Source organism: Suricata suricatta, chromosome 5, assembly GCF_006229205.1.
Source record: "Suricata suricatta isolate VVHF042 chromosome 5, meerkat_22Aug2017_6uvM2_HiC, whole genome shotgun sequence".
NCBI lineage: Eukaryota > Metazoa > Chordata > Mammalia > Carnivora > Herpestidae > Suricata > Suricata suricatta.
This window is the reverse complement of record NC_043704.1, coordinates 45,568,223-45,596,143: the sequence shown is the minus strand read 5'-3', so window position 1 is coordinate 45,596,143 and position 27,921 is coordinate 45,568,223. Positions and strand designations below refer to the sequence as shown.

At 36.4% G+C, this 27,921-nt stretch overlaps 1 protein-coding gene across 2 annotated transcripts in view; it reads right to left on the bottom strand.

Annotated features, from left to right (window-relative positions):
- Positions 1 to 1,521: 1,521 nt before the first annotated feature.
- Positions 1,522 to 27,921, bottom strand: part of EPHA6 (EPH receptor A6) — an 852,931-nt gene continuing 826,531 nt past the window's right edge. Inside the window, exons 17-20 of one of the 2 annotated variants that reach the window (XM_029939169.1) lie at positions 16,184 to 16,377; positions 13,929 to 14,000; positions 5,124 to 5,273; positions 1,522 to 4,110 (exon numbers count right to left, since the gene is read on the bottom strand). In XM_029939169.1, the coding sequence (XP_029795029.1) occupies positions 3,996 to 4,110; positions 5,124 to 5,273; positions 13,929 to 14,000; positions 16,184 to 16,377 (531 nt within the window). In that variant the 3' untranslated portion in view covers positions 1,522 to 3,995. The remainder of the gene's footprint in view (positions 4,111 to 5,123; positions 5,274 to 13,928; positions 14,001 to 16,183; positions 16,378 to 27,921) is intronic. The other variant, XM_029939170.1, reaches the window with a different exon arrangement.

Here is a 27,921-nt window from a genome sequence, read left to right as displayed (position 1 = left end):
CAGTGTCCTAATGGAAGAATAACCTCAATTTGACTCAGAGTGTACTCCTCTACCTTTTGGAGTCTTCATATAAAATGCATCAAAATATTTTTGAATTATACATGAAGTAATACGATTCTTGGAGAAGTTAAGGTGATAATATTAAAAGAAGTGATATATCTGCTTTTAATCTCTTTGTTATAATAAGCACACGTACACCAACTATGGACTGATAACAGTTTTTGATTCCTAAAATACAAATTTTTAAATAAATAATAAATTTCCTTATCTAAAGCTATAGAAAAGGATCATCATCATCATCATCTATTTTGGAATTACTTTCCAAAGTATTTAATTTTGAGTTAATAAAAAGCCAGAGTTCATTCCCTCTCTGCGAGCGCAAATTCTCCCATTTATGTGGTGAGATCCAGAATACTTCTGCAACATTCCCTTCTTCTCTTTACCTCCAGCCTCTCTGAGAACAGTGGTAAGATCTTTTTAGGTTTGCTGTGCTTCTTCTGTTGATAGGGACCAGGGGTGGAGTGGCAGAAGTTGAGAAAGAAAAAGACATGGGATGGAGGAATAGAGAGAACACAGAAGGCTGGACAAGGAAGTTTTAGAAAATTTAATGAACAAATAGAAAAAAGAGACTTAATATTGGTAAAGATTTTGGGAAAGAGATTTAACCAACTGATTTATAAAGTAGAGATTTGGTAGGGAAAGATATAAAATATGGATTTTTAAGGAAATGTGGTTGAGATTCATTCTTTATCATCTTCTAGGAAGACCTTCTGTAAAGACTTTGCTTCCCAAGGGCTGAATTTGGATTTGTTTTCCCTTCATGGGCTGAGATAGGCCTTAGAACTGTAGCTGGAAGGCTGTTTTATTCAGGTGATAGGTGGATAGATTTTAAAGAGTAATGCAGAGTGAAATAACAAATCTTTTTTATTATGGCATGCATAACTTACTTACCAACAAGTAAGATAACTTTGTGCAAAAGTGCTATAATTCTTGATTCTTGTTAAGCCAGGAGCTTTGCAATTTCTGATTGCTTTTTAAATGATTTACATACCTAACCTCTCTTCTTGATTGTGTATTGTTTTTACACCCCCCCCCCCAATATGCCTTATACCATGAGATACTGAGTTGATTGTAGATTGGAAAGTGACCACCCAGAAAATAAAATGAAAATGGTTTCTTCAATTCTCTGATTTTCAAAATCCCAAGAGCTTCTCAGTAGTGTGGTTAGCACAGCTAAAATAAAGCAAGTACATGAATATATATGCATATTGAAGTTATAAAAAATCATTACTGAAAGCTATGATTTATTTAAGTTACTAATTTTCTTTCGGTAATTAAGTTCTATATACTTATGCATATTAAACAGTTTTAATTACTAGATATGTACACTAGTAAATCTCATAATATTTCCTGTAACGTTTCCAAATGAATTTGGCAATTTCATTGTTAATGTTCCTGGATATTATAATATTCTTGGGGTCATGGGATCTGGATTGGTAGGCAATTAAGAAATAGATATCCTTATTTTTTAAATGTTTCTGTTTAATCATGCACACCTTTTTCAATCATGTGCACACACAACATTTCTGACCATGATGAGGTTCAAAATTACACGATTATCATGCTTACAGCTCTGAAGAATATAAGTGTAATTTTAAAGAAATTGTAAAGAGCATTTGGGGTAAGACACAAAGTGAAAAAGCAATTTTATAATACTAGAGGAAGATGTTAGGGAAGAAACAAAGAAATATAAATCAGATATAGAAAAAAGAAGATCGCTGTATTAAGAAAAAAAATCTTAACAATGAACTTTAATCTTGCAAGTACTTAATGCCCATCTCAAAGAAGTTTAAATACTTAAAGAATTTATTTCATCAAAGTATACAGATGTTGCTGACAGAGTCCTATGGAAGACCATTATTATTCTATTCCTTATTTTTCTAAATACCTTTTTTGTTGTATTATAAAAATAAATATATATGATTAATAAATTTAATCTGTTTTACATCTGTTCTTATTTAATATATATTTGAAGATATTAAATATGGAAGTTTTATATTTCCTCTAAATGTATCCAGATTTGTGTAAATGTATCAAGCAAACTGCAGATAGTGTATGAGTGATGCATGACCATGCAAGTGAAGGCTAGAAAATGTTGCTATTTCTGACACATGTACCTAAAAAGTAGTGAATTTCTCACTTTTTTCTTTTTTAATATACTAAAGAATACTTTAAAGGCTCTTCCTTCTAGTTCTATACAATTTTTATTTCAAATGAGAAAAAATCAAGCTGCGATAGCAAAAATTGGGAGGTAAAGGAGCAAAAGAATGTATGTGGAAGGGTCTAGTCTAGTGGGACAATCAACAAATCTTAAAAGAATAAAAGAAAGAGTGAGTCTCCTTTAATAGCAAGACAGCTGCTACTACCAAAAATGGAATTTAGGTAGGAACTGGAGAATGTGGGTTGGGCACCTTTATCTCTTAAATTAAAGAAAAACTGATTTATTAAATCAGCATCTTTAGATAACCTGCCCTTTGTCCTTTCTCTTTAACACATTCTCCCTACTCTTTCACACGAGCATAGCAGCCTTTGTTTGTTTGTTTGTTTCACAGGAAACAGCTGATTTTACAATTGAATTTATTCCTAAAGCAGCACTATTTTGATAAATTGACTCAGCTTAATTCACTGAAAAATATATTTGTCTTTTTTTGCAGCCTCTGAGAAGATTATGACAATGCACTATAGCTGTGTTCACATTTTTATGTTACTATGTAATGGACCCAGGTTGACACACAATTTATATTATATGCTCATGTGTTAGATCTGTTCATATCTTTGGAACATGCAGTGGCATACTTGTCTCTTGAAAGGTTCAGAAAACAGCTCAGCATGTTCATGTAACTTATTTTTCATGTACAAATTATAAAAGTTCTTAAACTTACAAAATGCTCCAATATCAGTCAGCCAAATGTATTTATTTTGGGGGCCACCATATAGCTATCATAAAATTCTGTTTAAATTAGATTAACTAATCTTTTTTATATTCTATCTAATGCCATAATCTTGGATCTTTCATTCAAAGCAATTCCAGTGAAAATAAGTAATTTTTTCAATGCTTTGGTAATTGCTTTTGCAAACTTCTGAAAGTGAACCAAGGGACTAGACATGGGTTTATTTCATGCTTCCTCTATGAAAGCCTTTAGAACACTAGACTCATTCTTGATCTTTCTGGTGTGAGCTTCATAAGGTAGGATAGAAATATAGTTAGTAAAAATTAGAGGGGAAAAGCCTCTAAACTACCACTTACTATGAAATATGTAGGACACTACAAAGTGAATTAAAAAAATAGTCAAACTCAGGCTTAGAAGACTGAAAAGCACAGAGTATTCTTCCCTCTTCCTCCCTGATAACCCCCTTCTTAGCGCAATCACATCTGACAAGAATTCACCAAATCAAATAATTGGTAATTTCTGCAAATAAGTCTAACAACATCAGGCACCAACAGTTAAACTATTATAAAATAAAGTAACAATATGATCCATAGAGTTGAATATAATTATCTAAAACATACTTATGTCAGTTTGGAAGCTACTTGATCATAAAACATGAAAGAAAGGTCAACTATTTCTTTTCATATACCATCAAACTCTAAAAACATCATTAAGGAAGCCACACCTGGGCAAATTCCTTTAGGTTAAGTTTGTGAACCCTTCCCAAACTGGTTGTACAAAGTTACACATCCATGCTGAGTTATTTACCATTGTGTAGTGGTAATCTGCAGTGGGCCACGGTTTCATTTGCAGGTAACTTAGAGAGGAGCTATGAGACATGATTTTAAAATCCAGGAAGCATAAACAAAAGGTGTGTTCCCATAGTCTGAACAGGAGACTGCAGTTTGTGAAATGATGTTTGGATAATCAGAAGAGAGGGTAGTAGAGAGGATATCTTTCACTTTAGAAATGCTGAGGCACAAAACACAAGTGCTTGTAGTACTTTCATACATGAAATCCTTTCTCCTGTATGTGCATCATGTGTAAACGTAAAGTTTGGATACTGCTGACTATTCGTCTCTGGTGTCCAATGAGTATGACTCCAATTCTTCTAATATCACTGTAAGAGACAAAGATAGACAGTGATGGGGGTAGAGGAGAGGAGAGAGAATATGAACATTAGGTCTGGTAAGTATAAGCTAGGAAATGAAGATTTAGAGCCAGTAGATATATGCTATGTCAAATTTGCTTTTGGATTTAACAAAAATTGTATAACTGGTAAAATGAGAGTTTAAACACAGATATAAATGAACATCAAGAATTTGTTACATTTTTCTTCTCCTTCATGCTAGATAATCTATCAAGTCAACCTCAAATTTAAGGGTACAAAATAACATTTCAATTCAGGTACCAATGTAATGTTCAGACATTTCATAGACCTAAAAGGTATAGAATTTAGATAATGACACAACTTTTCAACAGTATTAGAAAATAATATATAGGGTAGAAGGTATAATGACTGTATTTGAGCCCTTTGGTCATTCAATAATATGAATAAAATGCAATTGTATTATGTTAAATTATATGAAATTGTCATTACTATTTCAAAATAACTTCAGATAGTTCAACCAACCAGCTATCTTTTAAGCACAAGTTGAAAATTTTCACTGCATCCAGGCAAAGAATCATTTATGAGACAGTGGAAAAATGTTCAACTTTTACAATATATAGAAGGAGACCTGAAATTATATGATGATAATGTATTATTACAATTACTACATTTGAAGAATTGATTATACAAGATTAGTAATGTGACTCATAAGTAATTTGCCCAGGTTAACTATGTTGACATAAAGTCTAGGATGTGAATGAGACTATTATGTATTTCAGAAAGCATTTACAAAATTTTAAAATACCTATTTGAATTAAACATATTCTTCCAACAGAAAATAGTTAAAAGTGTAGTTTCCAATTTCCGCTGGAATGATAATCAGAAATGGCGAGGAAAGATGTGGAAATACTATACTAGCCTTAGGAAATATAGTTGAATCCCGGTATTCTTGATACAGTATTTGAGTTTGCAATCTCCTGAGCGAAGCGTCTGTATACAATAATAAACCTAGGACTACTTACTCAATGCTCATTCTTGAAATCAGGTCAAAAGTCGTAAACCCTGCTGCCATGAAGTTATTCTTATATTGTCCCATCTTTATAGAATCCAGCCAGTCACCAACTGTGACAAATAAAGGATATTCAGGAACTTCACCAGGAGACTCTGGCATTCTAAAAAAAAAAAAAATCAATTTAAAAGTCAGATAAAATGAAAAACTATTTTTTCCTTTTACAATATTTTTATGTCTAATATTCTCATACTCCATTTTAAAAATTTCTACTTTTTCATCATATTTAAATCACCACTTTTATCTGGTCACTTTCAATTGTCAGTTTGTCTTTTCCTGCTTTTTGCCACTATTGGGTTTTATACTTGATATAAGCAGACCCACATCTTGCTAAGTGCTATTTACCTTTTTCTCTTGCATAAATTTGTGTTTTCTAACCTAAGGGATAGCCAGTATTCATCCCCAAAGGACAATAGCCACAGGCTGTTAACTCTCACACTTTCTAACCTGCCACTGAGTCCATGCCCACTGGCCTGTTTTGCATTTGCCGTGATGGTCCCTTCTCCTTCTAACGGTGAACTCACTTATCAACCCTCCATTTATTTGTTCTCAAATGTTCAACAAGAATTTATTATTTATTAAAAATTTATTTTTCATGTTACAGAGCTCAGCTGCATGGATAAAATTTACATACACAGCCAAGCATAGGGTAAGAGAGCCCAAAGCACAGATATTAATATGGCATAAAACAAACCAAAATCAATGCCAGGTTGGGTTAACAAGAAAAAGGAATCTAGCATTGATGGATATTAAAGTGAGTGATATAGACATTTGTATTTTTGTTCCTAATATCTAATGCAAAGGCATTCCAGTTGGGGATATTTTTGTAGTTTTAATATAAAATAAAATAAAGATATTATTTTGGAAAGGCTAGCAGATGTGTGTGTATTCATATGTGAATACATACATATGTGTATACATGTACATATATGTGTACATAAATACACATAATAGTTTTGAATAAGGTAAAAATAGAATAAACATGGAAGTAGCCCTAGAAGCTATAGTAAAATTAACTAAAAATTGTGTATTTAACTGATTCTGGCAATAAACTATATTATTCTCCTTATAGAAATACATGAAAACTGTTAGAATTTTTTTAATATAGTTTTACAAAATACCTGGCAGTAAAAGTGCTTTTATAGTAATAAGTGTGTTTTTAGCTCTCTAGGGTAACAAATATATCATTTAAAAATTATTAGTCTAGAGTTTATATTAAAGAGTAAAGCAGTAACCTTTTTTATTTTTGGTATTTGAGTCAAATCAGTATTTTCTAAGTAATGAAAAATATTCCCATCAGAGGTGAACCATTGAATTATTTTTATTAGAATACTGAAGGATAATCCAACTTTCATTTACTTTGCTTTTAATTTTTTATAAAATTAAAGGATGATGGAATCCAAAGAGACTTAACTAGATCCATAGTTTTTAACATTCATATTTGGAATACTTAATTATAATGGTTTTTACCATTCATATTTGAACTATTTCAGCTTTAACTAGAAATTGATTGTATATGAACACATATGATGAAACCACATGAAATAAGAATTCCTCCACTGCAAAACAGAATGTAGTATGCATGCTATATTACTCTGGTATCATTCTGTTAGAAATATATGAGAATGGGAGTTAGGTTATAAGATTAGGGTTTAAGGTAAAAAATAAAAATCTCTAATAATCAAAATTACCCATAAAATCCTCTAATTTACCCTTAAATCACCAGGGCTTGGGTCTTTTGGTACAAAGAAGTCAGAGACATTCTGCATGGCCATACAAGTCGCATACTGAGCAACTCATGAAGACACTGAAAGGGGCCCTTCGAATTTTTCAGGACAGAGTCCCCACTAAAGGCCTAGGGTTCATTTCCTTGGTTTTTCTTTGATTGCTACACTGACTTCCCTTTTTCCAAGCTGGCGTCTGACGGTGGGAATGAAGGTGAAGAGAGTTAATGAGGAAAAAGAGGGCTTTTGCTTTTAATATATAATTGGAATTTGCATAAGCTATATGCATGTATGTTCTGACTACAAAGTGGTCCACATTGTGTCTGGGTACCTTAAAAGTGACTTGTATCCCTTTTTCTAGTACTCAATCCTGTTGCTGTATTTCCAAGGTGGGAGGGTGTTAAAAGCTACATGTTCTTTTTATGCAATAGATTGCAATGTTATTTTGACTGTGGGTGGATTTAATCAAATTAGTATCAGAACAATTCATGATTTGACCCTAACAAAGATTAGTTGGGTCCAAAGGTGGAAAACCTACCATAGCATCTACCAACAAATACTTTTAATTATTGCTATATATATTTTTTTGTTTCCTAAAGGTGTAAATATCAATAAGTATTATAAAATAAGCAAAATATCATATAAAATACAAATACATATAACATACATAATAAATATACCCATTGCAAACAAAGTTAAACAGAATTTTAATTATAGCATTTCTCCAAGCCTTCACTATTGTAATGTGCAATGTGAACATCTAAAAGGATCAGGAATAGCTTCTGGATTATTTTCCTAAATTGTCTCATCAGTTTCTATAAAACCTAGTTTAAGAAATACTGCTGTAGTAGGTTCACTAAGTTTAAATATCAAAATGACCAGGGTACCCTTATTGCTTATTAACATAAATAAAGCCACATATGCTAGGAAACTGAATGTCCTGTTTTAAAATAACGCGGTTCCACACCTTTTAATTACTTGTCAAAGAAATTTGGTGAGGATGAACACAATTAAAAGAACGTATTTAAGTGACTTTCCCTTCATACTCCTATCGCATTCTTGATGCACAAAGTTAGATGACTTCTACTTCAATCTCCTGAGATAACTCTGGAATAACTCTCGAGATTTCACAGTTTCATGTAATTGGTGAGTGGAAATGTAATTTGCTAATTTTATGTCCTTAGTCTAGAAAGGTCGTGGAAGGACATTCTGTATACTAAAAGACTTAAATGGCCTATTTCTCTGTTGAAACACATTTACTATTTGCTCCCAGAATGTCTCAATACCACAATTCCCTTTCTCTCCACACATCTTTAGTAACCTAGTTACTCTTTGGCCTTTCTACGACTGCATTGGCAGTTGATTTAGTAAGGTCAGGGTCCCCTCATTGTTCATAGCCACTGTGCAATAACTTTTCTTTCACCTTATCTTATAACAAAGTTGAAAAATGCTGCTATTTTCTGCCTTTGAGGGCTGGGTACCATCACCCTCACATGAATTCTCTGGAATATTACCTAATAAACAATAAATGCCCTTTCTTATCAACCATGTACAATGATAAATTCAGTCTGCTATTTGCTGAGCACATTGAAATTTCTGCTATTTGATGATTAGTGGGAGCTGCCCACCTGAGAAATGTCTTTACTGCAAAATCTGCAGCTCACATAGAAAAAAAGTACATATTATAGAACAGAAGGTCAAGGGTCTACAACCTTCCTTAGAAAAATGAGGAGGGGGGAAAGTTAGGAAATTCTAAATGTATAAATGATGGTCAATTTATATTAGAGACAGGGCTGGAATATAGGCAGAATAGGTAATGATACAGTTTAAAGTTCAATAAATATATACTTGTAATACATCTAAATATGCAAAATTAAGTAGTCCTGAGAGGGCTAATAATTCTTTACCTTAATGAGCCCTTTGAGTTCACAAAAGTACTAGTCTTTTAAGTTAGAAAGTTCTCATATAGCTAATCAGGAGGTATCAAAACTGCCAGTAAAAAGCAAGAAGATTTTTATCCTCAAAATTTTTCCACATTTTATATTTATGATTCAAATATAATAGTAATACATTTATTAAAATGATTCAAGAAAGGTTAAACTTTGAGAAATACTAGACTGTTTTAACATGAAGCCATCGCATGCTTTTCTCTAGTTTCTACTCTAACATAACTTAGCTCTTAGATTTTTTATATGGTTTGAGCAGAATGGTACAGATAGGGTCCATTCTGTTTCATGTTGCTTTTATTTCACTTCTTAATATTTTACATGTTTTAATAGTATTCAAACATTAAATGAGTGTATAATATTCTGTATGTTGATGCTTAATAATTTAGTTCCCTGAAGTTAGACTCCTAGATGGCTAGCAACATTTTTTTTTTTTATTACAGATGACTATTTGGCCTTATATGTATCTTTCTGCTTTAGTTGAATTACTTCCTTGGAAAAAATCCACAAGACAGAAGAATTTTTTTTAAAGAGCTAAGTTAAAATTCCCTGATGGCTAGGATTATTATCTCACATATCTTTCTATTTTCTGTAGACCTTAGCACAATGCTAAAAGTGTTATAGGAATTTATTAAATAAGTGATGGTTTGACTTGAATATTTTCTATAGAAAAATTTGGTCCATTACATAATGACTGACTAATGATGAATGATCTCTTTTCATTTAGTTCCCTCAAATTGAAGAGTAAATGCCTATTGGTATAATGGTCAATCTATTAAGGAACATGTTGTCTATTTAACGTGTTCCTTGTATTGTGAAAATGTTTGCTTCTCTCTGCCTTTATAGGTTTCAGAGTGGAGGGAGAGGCACCTATTGGTGGAGTGAGGTAGCACATTGCAGCTACATTCAACTTAGTATCACAGCTTTTACATGAGTTTCTGATCTCATAACTCAGGTATTACACTATTTAGTTATTTCATAAAATAATCTTCTAATACATAAATTATCCACCCAAACACTGAAGAAAAAATTTGTTTAATCAGATGAAAAAGAGCCTGGGTGGCTCAGTCGGTTAAGCATCTGACTTTGGCTCAGGTCATGATCTCACGGTTCGGTTCAAGGGTTCAAGCTTCCCTCGGGCTCTATGCTGACAGCTGGGAGGCTGGAGCCCGCTTCAGATTCTGTGTCTCCTTCTCTCTCTGCCCCTCCCCTGCTTGTGTTCCCTCTTTCTCTCTTTCTCTCTCAGGTAAAGAAACATTAAGATATTTTTAAAAAAGCAAAACCCATGCTCTCTCTACAATTAGCTCTAATAGTAATCTTAAATATAAGTTAAATTAATAAAAGAATTTTGATATTATTTTTAAAAGTTTAAAGTATAATTTTACTCAAAATGCTACAAAATCTCAAATGCTTAGAACTATGCAATATATTTGGTGTCTATATCATGGTTGTGGGTGATGTCTCATGGTGCCAAACAATCTGATTCTTCACAGTGTTCTATTGTTGGGAGGACAAATTATTTTCCATCAGCCTTTTATTTTCATAAGTCTTCAAGTTCTTTAAAAAAATTGATATGATTATTTAATTCTCATAAGGATGATAAGTTGCGGAAAGTAGGAAGAAATAAAAATTTCAATATTGTATATGTGTTTAACATTATGAGGAGTAGGCAGAGTAGGAATAATACTGCTTAAAAATCTCCCATAATTCTAAACACCCAGCACATTCTCCCTGTAGCCAAAGTGATATATCAGTGAATCTCAAAGAAAGCTCATTCTTGTAAGAAAATAATATAGGGTCAGAAATGGTTTTCTTATCACATGCTAAGTGTAGTTCATTGGCAGTGGTTGTCAAAATATGGTCTTAAAAAGGATACTTTGGCAGCATTTGGGCAGTGGGAAAGAATGCTGTTATGATTAGTAATGTGGTGGAAAGAACAAGGTGGGCCTTGTTAAAATGCCCAATCCACTAATTTCTTGCCATACTCTGTAAGCCTCCATTTCCTTATGTGAGGGATGCGGATAATAATAGCAAGGAATAAATGACCTAACAGATAAAAGTACTTAGTACAATAACTGGCCCACACCAGGCTTTCAACAAATGGTGATAATATATATTGGGATTCTAATCATAATTAGTATTGGTATTAATATCAGTATTATCAGTATGCCAACAGTTCATGTGAATTAAATTTAGATTTTTCTGACAGGTAGAAGCTTCATACTTCCTGATTAACATTTAATATTCTGTCTTCCTTCCCCAAAGCTTTGCCAATCAATCAATTACAAAACTGGTTTTGGCCAACCAGTCATTTCTGTCATGGAAAATACCATTAAAAGTCCTAGTTATAAAAAATTAAGATGTTTGTCTATGGCTTGCTATATAAGATAAATGATTTTAGCAAGTGCTGATTATGTATAGCCTAGATGGCATTGAGCAAGATCTTTTCAAAACAAATGGAAACTTTTATATCAAATTGTTGAAAGTTATTGCCCTCAGAAAAGATTCAGAGTGCTTTATGAATGGGACAGAAGACGTAGTACTATTTAATCTTGTAATGTTTACTTGTGGTTCTCTAAGCAGAAGTTCTTAATTTTGATACTGGTTTGAACTTTTTCCTACCTTTATGATTCACATATCATGAAGCCAAGTAGGTAGCCAAGTGCTTGAGAGCTCAACAATAGGAAGGAAAGTGGTGGTTCCAGTTTCTAGCAGGTAAAATATTCTAAGATCCCTAACTATGGCCCAGTGGGTAGTGAGAATATTCCCAAGTGTCTTGAACTTGGCAGAACATGATTTCTGAGGCAGGTGACTCTCATGGATTGGCCCACTGGGTCGACAGCTGCCCAATCCTGAATGTCACCTTTTTACCTGATGCTGTCAAAAGAGCCTATAATCTGTTAAATTCTTGGTCAGTGCTGGGGATGTAGAGCAGGACGTGGAGAAAAGTGTTATTCTCCCACCCTATGGCAGCGCTGTCCAGAAAGGCACTGGCCAACTGACTTCAACCCATGCTGCGGTGAATGGAAGAATCAAGGGTGAGAGTTGAAGAGGTTGGAGAATGAATGTGCAGCACAGTGTGGGTGAGGTGGGGGAAGGCTGGGCTGGGTGAAGGGACACGCACATAGTCATCAGTCCACTTTATACTATTAAACCCCGGACCTCAGATGCAGCCCTGGACTCGATGCGAGTATGCTTGACCTGGGGTTGAGAGTAGCTATAGCATTTAGCGTGAGGGTCAGGGAAAAGGGAACAAAAAGCATTTCAAAGGTCACGGACAGGCCCCGCTCCTGATGCCATTCTCCCCAGAGCCTCGTCCTCAAACTGGGCCTTTTCTCCCGGGGGCTATGCACCATGTGACAGCTACAAATGCTTCTTCAAATGAAGGTTATAAGGCAACATTGTAGAATGAATAAAAGTGAAGGTAGTGTGAAATTCACATTTATAAAAGGATGGACTGCCTACATTATAAGGTACTTTTACAAATTATTTTTAAAAATCAATTGGATTTAAAGTTATACATATAATATTGCTATGTTCACTTATATATCCACATACTTGAGTAGGAGAGAAAGTAAGAATGTTCAGAATTGTAGAGCTCTGACTACCCCTATGGGAGTGTGCCAGGCTGAGAATATCAGCCTTATTTAGAAGAGCTGCTTCAATGAAAGCTTTCTCTGACTAACATTTTTTATTCTGGGTGCTCTGTCTTGTGAGAGGAGAAGCTGCAGATACAAGATTTATAAAATTTCCGATATGCTAGTATAAAATTATTGAGCTGTGCATTTCACAGCTTTCCTCATCCCCCTTTGTTGCCTTTAATTTCTTCCCCTCTTACTATTCTGTCAAAAGAAAGGATAAAAGCTTCTCAGGTGAATTCTTGAGAAGAAAGCAATTAGAGTGGAATAAAAACCATAGGGACCCTAGTGGATGAGAGAGTTATGTCAGTATAGATGTGTGGGAGAAACCTGGGAGTCTGGGAATACTTGAGTGTTTAATAGAGTACAGGAGGGTTTAGTCAGAATTGCTGTGGATTATACACTTAAACTCCTTTACCTGTTTGAGAGATAAATATGAGGAAAGACTGAAATTCTACTCTCTGTCATGTTTCTTTAAACCAGCATCACTTGGAGACAGATGACTGGGCTTTGGGACTCGGGGGATGGATGGGGCAGTTCATAAAACAAACCATGTGCTCCTCAGCTAACACTGCTTTCCTCACACCACTTCTCTTCCCCTTAAACAGTCTCAGTTCTCTGGGATCAGGGACAGTTCTCTGGAGGTGAAGGGGTAGACAAGGGTAACCCTCTCAGGCTGCTGTGAAAATAAGAAGGGTGATAATAGTTCAGGCATAGTACCCTTAGAACTCTGGTTGCTTTTGTTTCTCAAAAGTGTGTGTGTGTGTGTGTGTGTGTGTGTGTGTGTACATATACATATATATGTACATATACACACATAGTAAATATTTATTTAATTTTGAGAGAGAGACAGACAGACAGTGCAAGCAGGGGAGGAGCACAGAGAGAGGGAGACACAGAATTCGAAGCAGGCTCCAGGCTCCCAGCTGTTGGCACAGAGCCTGAGGCAGGGCTCGAAGCCATGAACTGTGAGTTCATGACCTGAATCAAAGTTGGACGCTTAACCAGCTGAGCCACCCAGGCGCCCCTCAAGCAAAAGTACATCAAAGGCAGAAAACACTAGCACATATATCTTTGTCAGAAACCAGGATAGCAAACCAGTCACAAAAAACTTCATTTGGTTGCCTGGAGATTAGACTTTAGAATCGAATGAACCCCCCAACTCTATATATAAAGTATGCAACTCTTGCCCATGTGTGGTGGCACCATCACAGACTTGCCATTCGCTGGCCTGTCCACAGGATACTGTACATCCCATTAAACCATAAATTTCTGGCCCTAAGACACAAGCCCTTATGTTGACTTTACCTCAAGGATCATTTTGACTTTTTGGCATTTTCTCATCTTAGGGTCTTCATCATTATTTTCCAAATATGATAAACATTCATAATCTTCAAAAAACAGGGAAGAAGTGGTTTTATCTACTTTTCTTAAAAAAGAAGGTTCTTACCTGCCTGCTTCTACAGCCATAGAACAGTTAGAGAGCTCTGTTGACGGGCACTGGCTGTGTGGTCCGTTAACCCTACACCACAACGAGAGGCCCAGATTAAATGAGTTCAGTTTAGAGATAATCAGAGTTCTTTTCCATTTGTGCACACTCACTGCATGATCTCTTTCTGTTAGCACTTTCTCTTTAGAGTCAATGCATGCCCATCACTTTAATAAATCATATAAAAACAAAAACCAAGGAACATTTTCTCCAAATACATCTCTTTCCCTTCAGAGACAGGCTTCTTAGTGCTTTGTATTGCTCTTCTTTCTGACCTCATATTTACTCCTGCTCCATTGCAGCCTGTCTTACACAACTTTATTCAAATGCTTTTGCTAAGGCTGCACATAAATACCTGACCACTCTTGCTAAATTCAATGGGTCCACGTCCCTTTTTATCTTACGGAAGCTTTGTGGAGACTTGGGACATTACGCTCCTTGAAAACTCTCCTTTTTTTTTTTTTTTTTTAAGCGTCTATGATACTCCTCTTTCTCTGCCAGTTCTTCTTTCTCAGTCTCCTCTGGGGATGCTCTTTCAGCTCACTTCTTAAATCTTGGTGTTTCACTCTTTCCCTGTGTTAATTTGCATACTTTATAGTCTCCATGGGTCATCTTAACTATTCATGAATCTTCAGCTATTGTCTCTGTGTTGATGTTCTTCAAATCTTTAGCCCAGATCTGTCTACCTGAGGTACAACCTACACATATAATTGCCTATTGGACATCTCCACCCACATGCCCCACAGGCACCTTCAAGTCAGCTTACTTGAAATGGCTCAGTTCTAGTCTAAAATCTTATCCTTCTTCCTCTCTCTCTTAGTGGTAATACTATCAGCCAGCTTGTCTAAGAAAGTAACCTTGACAGAATCCTTGATTCTTTCTCTCCTCCTCCCTCCATATTCAATCTGCGACGAAGACACATTTTTTCCTTGCCTAATAATAAATCCATTCTCTTATCTCCTGACCCCAAACTTATTCCTATTTCACAAGTCAGGCCCTAATCTTTTTTAGCTTGAGTTTCTATAAACATCTAACTGTCTCTGTTTCCAGTCTTGATCCTTGTTTTGCACTCAGTCTAAACCAGCTCTGGAGTGATCTTGCAGAAATGTAAATGTAATCATGCCATTCTCTTGCTTACAATCCTTCAATGACTGCCCTTTTATGATAAAATCCTAAGTCCTCCCCTCCCCTGCCACCCTTTACTGTTTCCTCTGTTGGACTGCTTTAGGGAAGATGGGCTAGAGTAATAGTTTAATCTCTAGCTATTTCATGCTTGGCTTCACTTTACTGAGGCTGCCAATTAGTGATTTAGAGGCGAACTCTTACGTGCTCTGCTGTGAACTGAGGCCTGCTCACAGCAGTCCTTGAAGAGCCTTTGGCCTTATTATCACTAAAAACCTGCACCGGCTTGAACCCGTGACCTAAAGTTGAACATCTGTATATCCTGTTGACTGCCCCGAGTTAGGAAAGTGAGCGTTGGAAATACTTTTGATATTTCTAAGTCCAATCTGGCCTAAATAAAGACACATATTCTCAAACTGATAACATTTTACAGGTAATCTTTTCAGACATAGAGAGTGGTGTTTCTTTTCTTCTACAGTCCCCCCTTCTTATAATTGCTTTTGAGAGAGAGGTGAGTAGATCTTCTCGTGTCTACTGACTTTTATAAAACGGTGCATGAGCACCTTCATTTTCTTGTCATCTGTCTTTTTCTGGCTTTAGGAATGGAGAGTAACAGCGGGGTGTGACCCTATTAGCAGGAAGCGTCCTCGCTCCCGGCTGATTCGCAAATTGCCCTCGTCTTGCCTGCCATTTCAACCAGAGGGACAGAACACAGAAGGGACAAGAAAAGTACAGAGGCTGAGAATACACATTCCACTTACAGAGGCAAGGAAGGATCAGTACATAAAGATATGCAAATACCAAAGATGGCCACAGGTAAAAAAAAATACGTATAGAAAGAAAGTAATTCAGAAAGGTTAGATATGGAGAGAACAAAAGGAGAACCTGTCTTCCTTAGGAAAAAAAATTCATTTAACAATGTTAATAAATTGTTTTTTCAGCTGATAAATAAAATACGGTTTGTATAAAATATTATTAAAGGTCGACAACTAGACAGTTATCACAGTGAACTTTCGCCTCTCTACCTGTTGGTCTTGTCTATAGCCTGAAAGTAAAGATTGTCGAGCGGGAGAAATGGACAAGCTGCATCTTACACAAGGATGTCCTCCACCAGGGTGTGAAGGGCACTGGGATTGCGGATCAGTTTGTCAAGGAAGCTGACAATGTCAGTAAATTTTGGTCTGTGGTTTCTCTCTTTCTGCCAGCAATGGAGCATCAGCTGGTGTAGAGATGCTGGACAGCCCATGGGAGCTGGAAGTCTGTAGCCTTCTTCAATGGACAGAATGACCTAAATGCAAACATACATAGGTTAGTCTCTTACTTTTTGGAACAAGTAACACAATATATGCTAAATTACAATTCCTTTTTATACAGCAAGTAGAGTCCAAAATTTTGGTAAACATGAAAGTTCCTTGTGAGTACAAGAAGCCAAACAAAGAAAAATACACAAATTGCAAGGATCTACATTATCTGCTGATACCTCTTTGGGGAAAATATGTTTTAAAACATGCAGTATTCAGAAGGGAGGTTAAGCTTCATCATAATTTTGAGAAATAATTCCTGTGTGATTTATCTGGGATGTCTCAAAAACCCAATTAGGACATCAGAAAGTCAGCATTAGATTGATGCATTTTGTGCAAACCACCTGTGGCAAATGTTTTAAGCAAAATTATACCTCTGCTAAAGCAATGAACTCCTGAGTCATTTTTTATCCTTTTATAATAATGTCAATGTGTATTCTTTTGCTGGCTATCATTCCTTCTTTCTTCTTTATTGCCTATTTAATTTCTCTTTGCTTACTTCTGGCTTTCCCTTAGTCTGACACTGATGTGATTATGAAGTTCTCTCAGATCTTCTAGGGTCATTCAATTCTTGAAATGCTATCAATGGCTACCTTCAGGCCACAGAGCATTAGGGTCATTCAGCCTGAGTATCCTTGGGGCCAGCGCTGTCCAATTGAACTTTTTGTGATGACAGAGATGTTCTCTCTGTCCAACATGACAGCAAGTAGTCATATGTACCTGTTGAGTACTTGAAATGTGGTTAATAAGACTAAGGAACTGAATTGTGTGTTATAGTTAATTTTAATTAATTAAAATTTAAATTTAAATAGCCACATGCGGCTAATGGCTACTGTACAGGACAGTGTGGCTCTAGTGAAAGGAATCTATACAAGTCAAAAGAAAAGTAGCAATATGATGTTAGAAAGGTTTTTTTCCTTAGGAAATAGCATAGAAGATAAGGCAGGATTGTCATCTATATCAGATACAACCCACCTGAGAATTTCCTAACAATATAATATAATTGACTCTGAATTTATTCAGCTTATTTTTTATGAAGTGTTCAAAGGATTCATGTGACCCTTTATTCTTATATCATCTCTGGGAGAAAGAGAAATAAAAGGGTTCATTCCCCATTTTTGAGGTTGGAACCTGAAGAACAGACTGACAGATAAAGACAGGCACAATTCAACCTCATCCCTCCTCTTCATCAACAATAGAAATACAAAAATGCACGGGCTCCTGGGAGGCTCAGTCGGTTAAGTGTCTGACTTTGGCTCAGGTCATGATTTCATGGTTCATGAGTTCAAGCCCTATGTCAGGCTCTGTGCTGACAGCTAGCTCAGAGCCTGTGGCCTGTCTTCGTATTCTGTGTCTCCCCCTCTCTCTGACTCTCTCCTGCTCATGCTCACGTGCTCTCTCTCAAAAATAAATAAAATATTAAAAAAATTTAAAAATACAAAAATGCAAGTGTTAATACTGTTAACAAAAGATCTCTCTTTACTGTAGCAATATTTACATGCTTTCTTGAATTTGTAAAAACACATCTTAATTTCTTTTTCAATGGACACTGTTGGACAGGACTCTGGAATACACATAATTTGTGCTAGAGGCAGTTTGCAAGAAAGGAGCAATAATATGACTTCCAGAGCCTCTTAGCTGCTAAGCTTTAGCTTTTTTTCTAATAGGGGATTTCTCATAACCTAATCAGTGTCTTGGTGACCAGAACACTTTAACCCATCAGGATAATAGCATTTTTATATTCACTTTATCCCATTATTGAATAGGATTTTTTTTATTACCTGTTTTTTAATTTTTTTTCCTGCTACTGGCTAGGCTTGGATTTTAAGATATTTTGCAACAGCTTTTAATATAAAACAGGATGTGTGTAAAAATGCTTGCACAGTATCAAAACTACTGTGGAGAGTTTTGAAAAGCAACTAAGAAAAACAGGATTGAAAAGGATATGAAAATGCTGATTCGAAGGGGCAAATGCGCCCCACTGTCTATAGCAGCACTATCAACAACAGCCAAATTACAGGAAGAGCTCAAATGTCCAATGTCTGTCCACTGATGAATGGATTAAGAAGATGGGAGATATATACATATATCTCCTGCCCCCTACATTCACAGACACACACATATACACAACAAAATACTACTCAGTGATGAAAAAGAATGAAATCTTGTAACAATGTGGATGAAACTGGAAGGTATTATGCTAACCGAAATAAGTCAGAGAAAAGCAGATACCATATGATTTCACTCATATGGGGAATTTGAGAAACTTAACAGATGAACATAGGGGAAGGGAAGAAAGAATAAGATAAAAACAGAGAGGGAGAGGCAAACCATAAAGGATTCTTAAACACAGATAACAAACTGAGGGTTGATGGGGGTGAGGGGTTGGGGGGTGAGTTAAATGGGTGATGGGCATTAAGGAGGACACTTTTGGGGATGAGGACTGGGTGTCATATGTAAAAGATCAATCACTGGATTCTATTCCTGAGGCCAAGACTACACACACTGTATGCTAACTAACTTGAGAAGAAAGAAGACAGACAGACAGACAGACAGAAAGAAAGAAAGAAAGGATAGGATTCCATTATAAAAAGACTTTAAAATCCTCCCCAGGAGAGCTCTCTTGTTAATTGACCACAGTTACCTAATTATAAGTGCATAGAATAAAATAGATAATAAGTAAGGCTACTCTTTGAGAAAAAAAAAAGTATTAGATGCTTTTATTGAGTATTCATTATGTGCTGGGTGATTTGCATGTTCATTGCTTAAAATAATTCAGTTGAGTAGTTATTATTATCTCTATTATTATTTACTTTTTTAGGAATTTATTTAAGTAATTTCTACACCCAACGTGAGGCTCAAACTCCTAACCCTGAGATCAAGAGTCTCACTCTCTACTGGCTAAGCCAGCCGGGTGCCCCATATTATCCCTATTCTTAAGTGAAAAAATTTAAACTTAGAGACATTAGGAAAATTGCCTAAGTTCACACAGCATAGATGGCAGAGCTAGCATACAAATCTAGTTCCTTTAGCTTCTAAACTTTTCCTCTGACCATTCCTCAGAAGTGTTTTCAGTTCTCATGATAACATCTTTCTTTCCAATTTTATATCAACTAACACAATTTTAGGAGTGATTACCATGTTACCTTTTGTCATGGCACCTGGTAATTGGACTTTGGTGTTTTTATTTGGATCCTAAATTTTATATTCTGGGTAAATCAAACACATATTTACTTCATAGTTTGCAAAATGTTATCTCAGGCTGAACAGAGTCATTTTTGAATGCTTCTTAGTCTTGTACACATTTCTATTATTGCTTCTATTATATTGTATTATAACCATTTATCTGCTTTTCCTCTAAGGCTATACATAGTTGAAAGCAGGAATTATGTCTGTAGATTTTACATTCTCATCAGTTAGTATGGTGCCTGACACATTAATAAATGTTATTGAACAAAACCAAAGCTATCAGAAAACCTTTTTGGATTTGTTTTGATAGAAAAGCAGATTCTTAGAAAACCGAAAGTTTCAAGCTACCCCAGATGGATTCATAGTGCAAGCATGCCAGCATTTCAAGTCCCCTCTGAAGGAAATATTAATGAAAAATTGGTGCATAAAGCAGCATTCTCCAAAATGATCTCATGATCTCACCCTGGGTTGCTTGGGCAAAAGCGTGATGAGATGAGATTGGGGCTTGCTCTCCTCCAGCAGAGAAGGATAGGACTCAAACTCAGCTTTCTTGAAGACTGATGGCTTCTCCCTCCTATCTAGAGGGGTTATTATTTTCCAGTGGCCTCAAGTTCCTTAATTGACTTTCCTAGACAACTCGCATAAACAGTTAATACCCAATGCCATACTGCTTGGTGCCAAGCTGGCTGTTCATATTCTCTTTTGACAAAATTGCTCTCATAATTGTCCTATAAAAGGAGAGGGTGACAAGAAAGTGTGGTCCCTCATTTGGAACCTTTATCCATATGAGTTCAGGATTGTGTCTGACCCTAGCATGCTTTTCTGTGGGGACCGTGGGAGGAACTTTTCTTCTTATTGACCTCTGACTTTTAAGTTTCTTCAATTCTTTAACTTGTGATCTTATGAAATGTGTTAAGCCTTGGTTCATGTCAGGTATCAAACATGAAGGGTCCTTATAGGATAATAGTAATAACAACAATAACAATAGTGACAATAACACCTAACAGTTAATGAGAGTTCTTGGATACTTCCAGGTACCAGTTATAAATGATTTACATGTATCAATTCTTTTAATCCTCACAATAACCCTATGAGGTAGGTACTATCATTATCCCTCGCTTACAGATAAAGAATGTAAACATAGAGAGATTTAACTTGCCTAAGATTGCACACCTAAAAATTCTGGCTTGAAGGGAGCCAAAGAAAGATTAAGTAATATGATCCACAAATGGTTAAAAGACAGAAATATCTTTCTAAAAGATTGTTACATTTATTCATCCAAAGATATATATCTTACCCATTTAATATGTACTGTTGAGCATACTATGTATAAGATGTAACAAATGAGTAAGAAATACTTCTGTCTTTAGGAAACATATATTCTAGTGAAGAAGATTGGGGAGTCTGAATACAGTAAATGTCAGTAGAACAGGGAGTTATGGGAGCATGTGGAAGGAGTGCCTAACCCAGCCTTGGGAAAGCTTCTCAGAGGAGGTGAGCTGGATTTTACAGTAAACGTATAAGGTAACAGAGTCAACCGGTCAGGCTGAAGGGAGGGAGATATGACCTGATGAGGGAATGAAAGTAGATTCATTCAGCTAGACTAGAATCTTCAAAGGGAGGCATGGTGAGACTTGAGGCTGGAAGGTTAAGAAAAAGTATATCATGAATGATTTTGTATGCTACAAATGACTTTTTGCAAAGAGTTTAGGGTTTTAGCAAGTAAATGACACCAGATTTGCCTTTGGAAAGCTCACTCTGGTGGCAGTGTGGAGAGTACACCTGGGGTGGGGGAGGGGCAGGAGGCCAGGAAGGAGGCTTGTAGGAATCCAGGAGAGAGATCCTTAGTGGAGGCCGAGGCCATGGTGTACAAAAATGGAATGATTTGACAGGAATGTATGATCGGGTTAAGATTAGATGTGGCAGGACAGGTTTTTGGCTTGGTCAACTGGTAAAGGCAGAGAGCATGGGAGAAGAAACAATTTTGGGTCTGGGTGATGATGAGCATCATTTCCTATGAGTCTTCTGCTTTCAAATTCAAGTAATGTATATAACTCTGTGAGCTTATTATGTGCCAAACTCTGGACTAGGTGATTTAATATAGCTCACTTGATTTAGGTCTCAAATTACCTTATTATGTGAGTATGGTTATGTATATTTTATAAGCAAGAAAACTGAAGCTCAAGCTGATAAACAGATTGAGTCGGTATTGCATAGCTAATAATTCCCTGAAAAACGAACTATAAGATCATCTTGATAGCCTCCGAATCGCTGTAGTGGTAGCGAACACCTGTCCTGAGTCTTGAGTCACATGCCTGACTTATTCCGCCGGAATGAGGTCCTACGCCCCCCTCACGCGCTTGCGCCTCCACACTGCACTCTCACCTATGTGCGCATGCCTGCCACAGCCACAGCACGCGCTCAGCTCTCTGCAGGGTTTCCCACCTATTGCCTACACGACATAGAACTTCATGAGGTTGTCATACAGATGGAAGACATTCTTATTTTGTTCAAAACCTATCCCATTCCTCCTTTGGGATTCCTGTCCTTTGCATAGGGTCCCACCATTCTCCTGATTCAAGGCAGAGATCAAGGAGTCATGTGGATCTCTCTCTTACCTGATGCTGAAAAATAACTTAAATCATGCTGATTCTACTACCTTCATAGATTCCAAATCTCCATTATTCTCCCTCCAAATGATTTGTGCCCCATTTTGATAACAGCCTCCTAACTGGTCTCCTTGTCTTCCTTTCCCTTCTCCAGTCATCTCCCACAGAGCATGCAAAGCAATCCTGACTGTGGAGCTAGGGGCCCATTCCTCCCATATCTGAAATTCTGCAGAAGCCTGGCTCCCAGTCCCCACCTCTGGCTGCTTTGCTCTGGCCACCACAAAACACTTGTGCTCTTTCAGGTGGGCGAGCTGGGCCCCTCAAGAGCAGCAACTTGTTTCTTTTTCCCATAGGTTTCCAGCATCCAGCACAATGCCTTGACAAGTCAAAAATGGAGCTTCAATGGTCACATATGTGATCTATGAAAACTGTATTTTATGGGCAGCTTGAGAAAACCTGTATTAACCTTTATCTTCATAAGTGTGTTTTGTGAGTATTTTTGTTTTATAGATGTGTTCTGATCCTTAGTTAAGGGCTGACAAGGAAGCAGAGCATATGGGGTGCTTTGTCTAAAAGACTAATTGAGGTTTGTTGTGTTAGGATATAAAGGGGTGATGATTAGCTAGAGAGAATTTTGTAACAGTTTGGTTTATGATAGTTGTAGGCTGTCATCCTTTGGAGACTAATTATACAAGGTTAAACCCTTATTTAAAAATGCAAAAAGAAAATTAAAATAAAGTGAAAAAATATGAAAATGACTGCAGTAATAATTTCCATGCAGAGGTAGAAGGAATTAGATTCTGTCAGAATTTATTATCTAAAACCTGGCTGGTTATTCTAAATAGACCATACTGGTTCCTTGTCATCGACACTGCAATTTTTAGCAGCTGAGAATCAACATAAGGCTCAGTTGGGGCACGTAGCAGACTGTTCTGTTCTTGCTGAATCTGATGAGTTTTCCAATTGTGTTGACAGTTCCTGAATCAAAGCAGGCAAGGTGCACCTTTTATTAAACCAGGCAAACAAGAAGTAGACAGTCAATATGAAGACGCTGAGACATCCCTGAACAATACCACTGGACAAGCACTGCTCGGGCTGTGTAAGGAATCACATTTTTGTGTTATAAAACTGCTGAGTATCTCCAAAAAGAAGCACACTGAATTTAGTTATTCATACTTTCTTTTAAAAGAAACTGTCTCAAAATTTTAGTCTACTGAAATGTACACTAGTAAATGGAATGTGAAATGATTTTATTTTCATCCTCTCTCTAAATATTCATCACTGCTTTGTGGAAAACCTACAATTTCAGGTAAAAGGGGGAAGGTGAAGCAAAGGGTTCCAGTATATACTCACTTTTTGTGACAATGATTACTTATACATATTAGGACATTTGGATTTGTAATACAATAATACTGAAACCCTGGTAACCTATTTTCCTGATTTACAATATAAAGGTTGCATCTACATGACAGAGGAACAAAAAGAAGGAAAGAAGTAGTCATAAGTAAATAATATTTATAATTTTATACTTATTTTCTTTTTCAATATTTTCAAACATCTAGGATTTAAAATTCAGTGAAAGAGTGTCAATACCCAAATGAAATTCAGTGTACAGTAAGAAAAAAGGGGGAAAGAATGGGGGCTGAATAAGGTACAGGCAGAAAGAAAATTTTTTTCAGAGGCTCATTTGTAATTTGTAGATCATGACAGTGTGGAAACCTAAGATTTCCTTTATTAAGACAAAAAGCTTCTTAAAAGTCTACACTTGAGGCAGTTCTCAAATCTCACTTTTTGGAACTCACCATGGAATGTCAAGGACATATATATAAAATGTGGAGTGTCTGTCCTCAGCAGGTTACCACCTTTCAGACTGCTGCATGAGTAGACAAAACGGAGAACAGTATAAACTGTAGGACTCTCCAAGGTGAAAGACTGTAGATGGTAAGACTTGTCATCTAGAAAAGCTTTTACCCCTAACAGTTGGAAGTCATGCTTGTTAAGACAGATAACTAACTCTTTATGTGTAACACTGCTTCAGTTTGTAAGTCATGGAAAGAGCATTCGCGGAGATGTCACCTGAACTGCATCAAAGTTCTAAACTGTCACTAACAAACTGCGTAGTTGGGTGAGTCTCTGTCTCCTCATTAAGGAAGAAAAGAGAACTGGATTTAGTACTTGCAAGAGTACCTTTCAGCTCAATAAGCTGTTTCTAGAGTCACTGAAATTGCAGTCTTAATCCACAGGACCTTTGGTACCATCTCTACATCTTAAGTTTCTGTAACCCCTATGTCTAGATTTGGCCTTCATTGAAAGGTCTGTTTCCCACAGAGTTCCAAATGCAGGAAGACAAAAATCTAGACAGGGCCAGAGTCTGTCCTGATAAACTAAGACTAAGAAGCTATGGAAAGATAGTTTATGAATACAAAGAAAAGGGAGATTTTAAAATGTCCTCTTTGTAAATGTTCCAAAGAGAGCAAAATATGGAATACAAACTTTAAGAGCTAAAGATTGTAAATATATTTCAACATATAGGTATATTGAAGGTATACTTTTTTTTATGAAAACATTACTGGCATATATACATTTTTCAGCTTTGTGGTTGTTTAGTTAACAAAAAGTTTCCCTTGAAAATTATATCGTGGTAGTAGTATATTGGTTATTGGTTTCCTCTACTTGAAACTTTACCATTTGAATTATTTACAATGGTGATTGACTGCCTTTCATAATGTCCCCTATTACTCTTGTCTCTGTAAACAGACATGCATCATGCTGGTGTAATTAGTATGACTTTAATTAAAAGGTTGCTATTGCCTATGTACCAATAGTAGGAATTATTGAAAATTTGAGAAAAGGAAGGCCATTTTGACAATTGCCTTGGTGGAGTACATATTCAAAGAAATGCAAAAATTCCCTCAGTAATATGGAAAAGTTGAAATAATGGAAATGGACCTTTAGCAATTTCCTATATCTTACACAGATTATTAAACAAGAACCATCACAAAATAAAGAAGAGTTTGGAAAATCTAATCAGAGAGAAAAATTGGAAGGGACTGGATGCTCCAAGTCATAAAATCATATGGCATTTTAGGTAAGTGGATCCTGCACATCCACCATTCTTGGCTGAAGCACTGACCTATAATTGAAAAGGTTACAGAATTATGAGGACAAACAAGAAATATGGTGAAAGGTTATTTTCTTCCTTCATAAATTTTGAAAAAAGGTATCAAGTCAGGTAAGGTCAAAATGTTCTTTTCAACTACATTGTCTATAAAAAGAAAACCCTGAAGATAAACTCCAATTTTGTTTCTTCAGGTAATCTTTGGAAAACAATGGAAAGGAAAACTCATTATTACATAAAGACTTTTTGAAAACTGAAGGGAATAAAACCCCACAGAAACACTGAGACAGCATTATGTTTCCTTGTAAGCTTCAAATGAGATGATCCCTGATACTGGTTTTCCTCCTTTTGGGAAACTGAACTCGCTTAGAAGCATATGCCTAAAAGATACTATACCCAGGAGACATTTGGGGTCAAATCTTTTCAAGGAGACTTTCTCTCTCTCTCTCTCTCTCTCTCTTTTTCTGTCTCTCTCTCTGTCTCTGTCTCTCTCTCCAGCGTTATGTCAAGGAAAATAAAAACCAAACCAAACCCAAGACTCCGGTCTTGTGTTCAGATCATTAGTCTGAGCCAAGTCGCCTCTCATTTATGTGGTGTTAGTTCTTTCCTCCGCATATTAGCTCTGTGGGGATTTGGTTATTTAATGTTTCCTGCTGTTCATGTTTTCTTTCCATTTTCTTCTGGTAAGCACATTACACAGTGTAAGCGTTGGGAGAACTGCAATGCCCTCGGTGTCATCTTTGGAACCTGCATAGCTGCGAGCATTACATTGTACTCCCACTGTATAATAAACACCAATTATTTTGAACTTGAATGAAAATAACATAAAACATTACCCAGCAGTACCTTAAAAGTGAAACAAAACAAAAAGCTAGGAAACAGTAAGGAGCTATAAACCTTCGATGTACCTGTGACACATTTCTGGTAGTAGGTTAAATTTGTCCATCATCAGAAATTGATTTTAAGCTACTGCTGTATATATTTTTCAGAAATGTTATAAAATGGTAAATTTCACAAATTTGTAATATCAAGACCAGAACACTACAGAAAAGATTTATAATTCCAAACAACAGCAAGTCAATCTGCATTCTTTTGCTAATAGAAAACAACAAAAACCTTTTTCGTATGTCAGAGTGGCATACATAATTAAAGATGCTTTGATTTCATTATGTAGAACTTCTGTGGTATAGAGATTACTTTGAAAATTAGACTTCTACAGTATAGCTAGGAGGGTAAAAGCTTGCACTTTGGGTGCACCTTAGTGGCTCAGTTGGTTAGGTGTCCAGCTTGATTTCAGCTCAGTTCACCATCTCATGGTTAGATCGAGCCCTGTGTTGGGCTCTGCCCTGACAGCATGGAACCTGCTTGGGATTCTCTCTCTTTCTCTCTCTCTCTTTCTCTCTCTCTCTCTCTCTCTCTGTCCCCCACCCTGCTTGTGTGCATGCTCTCTCTCTCAAAATAAATAATAAACATTAAAAAATTCATGTACTTTGGAGTAAGCAAAGGGCTTGAACTTCAGTTCTACCAATAACTAGCTAGTAATCTTGGGTACGTTATTTAAACTTTCTAGAAGGCTTTAGTTTTCTTACCTAGAAACAGGAGTAATAGTATTTATTTTAGATATTTTCAAAATTAAATGAGCCAATAATCTAAAATACTTTCTCAGAAAATATAAGCTATGATTATATTTGACTAATTAAATACCTTCTATGTTCCCAGTGTTTTACAGACATTATCTCTAATTCTTTTGAATCCTGAAGTTGAGTATTCAGAACACTGTTACAGACAGTATCTCAAAAAGCTTAAACCACTTGCCTACGATAACACAGCCAGTGAATTGTGGAGTTGGGATTTGAACCCTGATCTTTCCAGACTAAAGCAGTGGTTCTTCACTGGCTGGAAGAAACCATCTCTGACTGGAGACATTTTTGGTTGTCATTCTGGGAAGCTGGTACTGACATCTGGTGAGTAGAGGCTGAGGACACTGCAAAGCGTCCTACAATGCATAAGGCAGCCCCCACAACAAAGAATTACTCAGCCCAATAGTCAATTTGTCAACAGTTCTGAGGTTGAGAAACCTAGCTCCAAAGCTCTCATGATCTTGCTGATATACCAGCTCCCTCATTAGGACACAGTGATGCACAATGCTGTTTCCATGCCCTTTGATACTGTAATAAAGAACGTTGCTCTTGTAAACTATATATATCGAAAAAGGACAAAACAGTCTATCTCTGGAGGTACATCTGCTTTCCTCTGGGGACCTCCTCCCTCATTGCGTTTGATTATTTGGAAACTGCCAATCACCGTGCCCCACCCACCCTTAAAGGCACAGGCTGGTACATAAAGCTAGCATGGACCATTACAGCATCAACTTCCCTGGCATGGGTTTGGTTCAGGTTTGGGCAGGACCCAACGGAGCCAACCAGAGTTTTCTCTGGGATTGGTGTATGAATTTTCACAGAGGAAGAAGGTTTCATTTTGCTGAGGAATGCTGAGTCCTGGAGTGTAAAGAATACAAAAAGAGAACCTTTGCAGTATGAGAAAATGAGGCCCACTGACCTAGGGAAGAACTAAAAATACTGCAGGTCCCCGGTATTCAGCATCACTAAACCTTC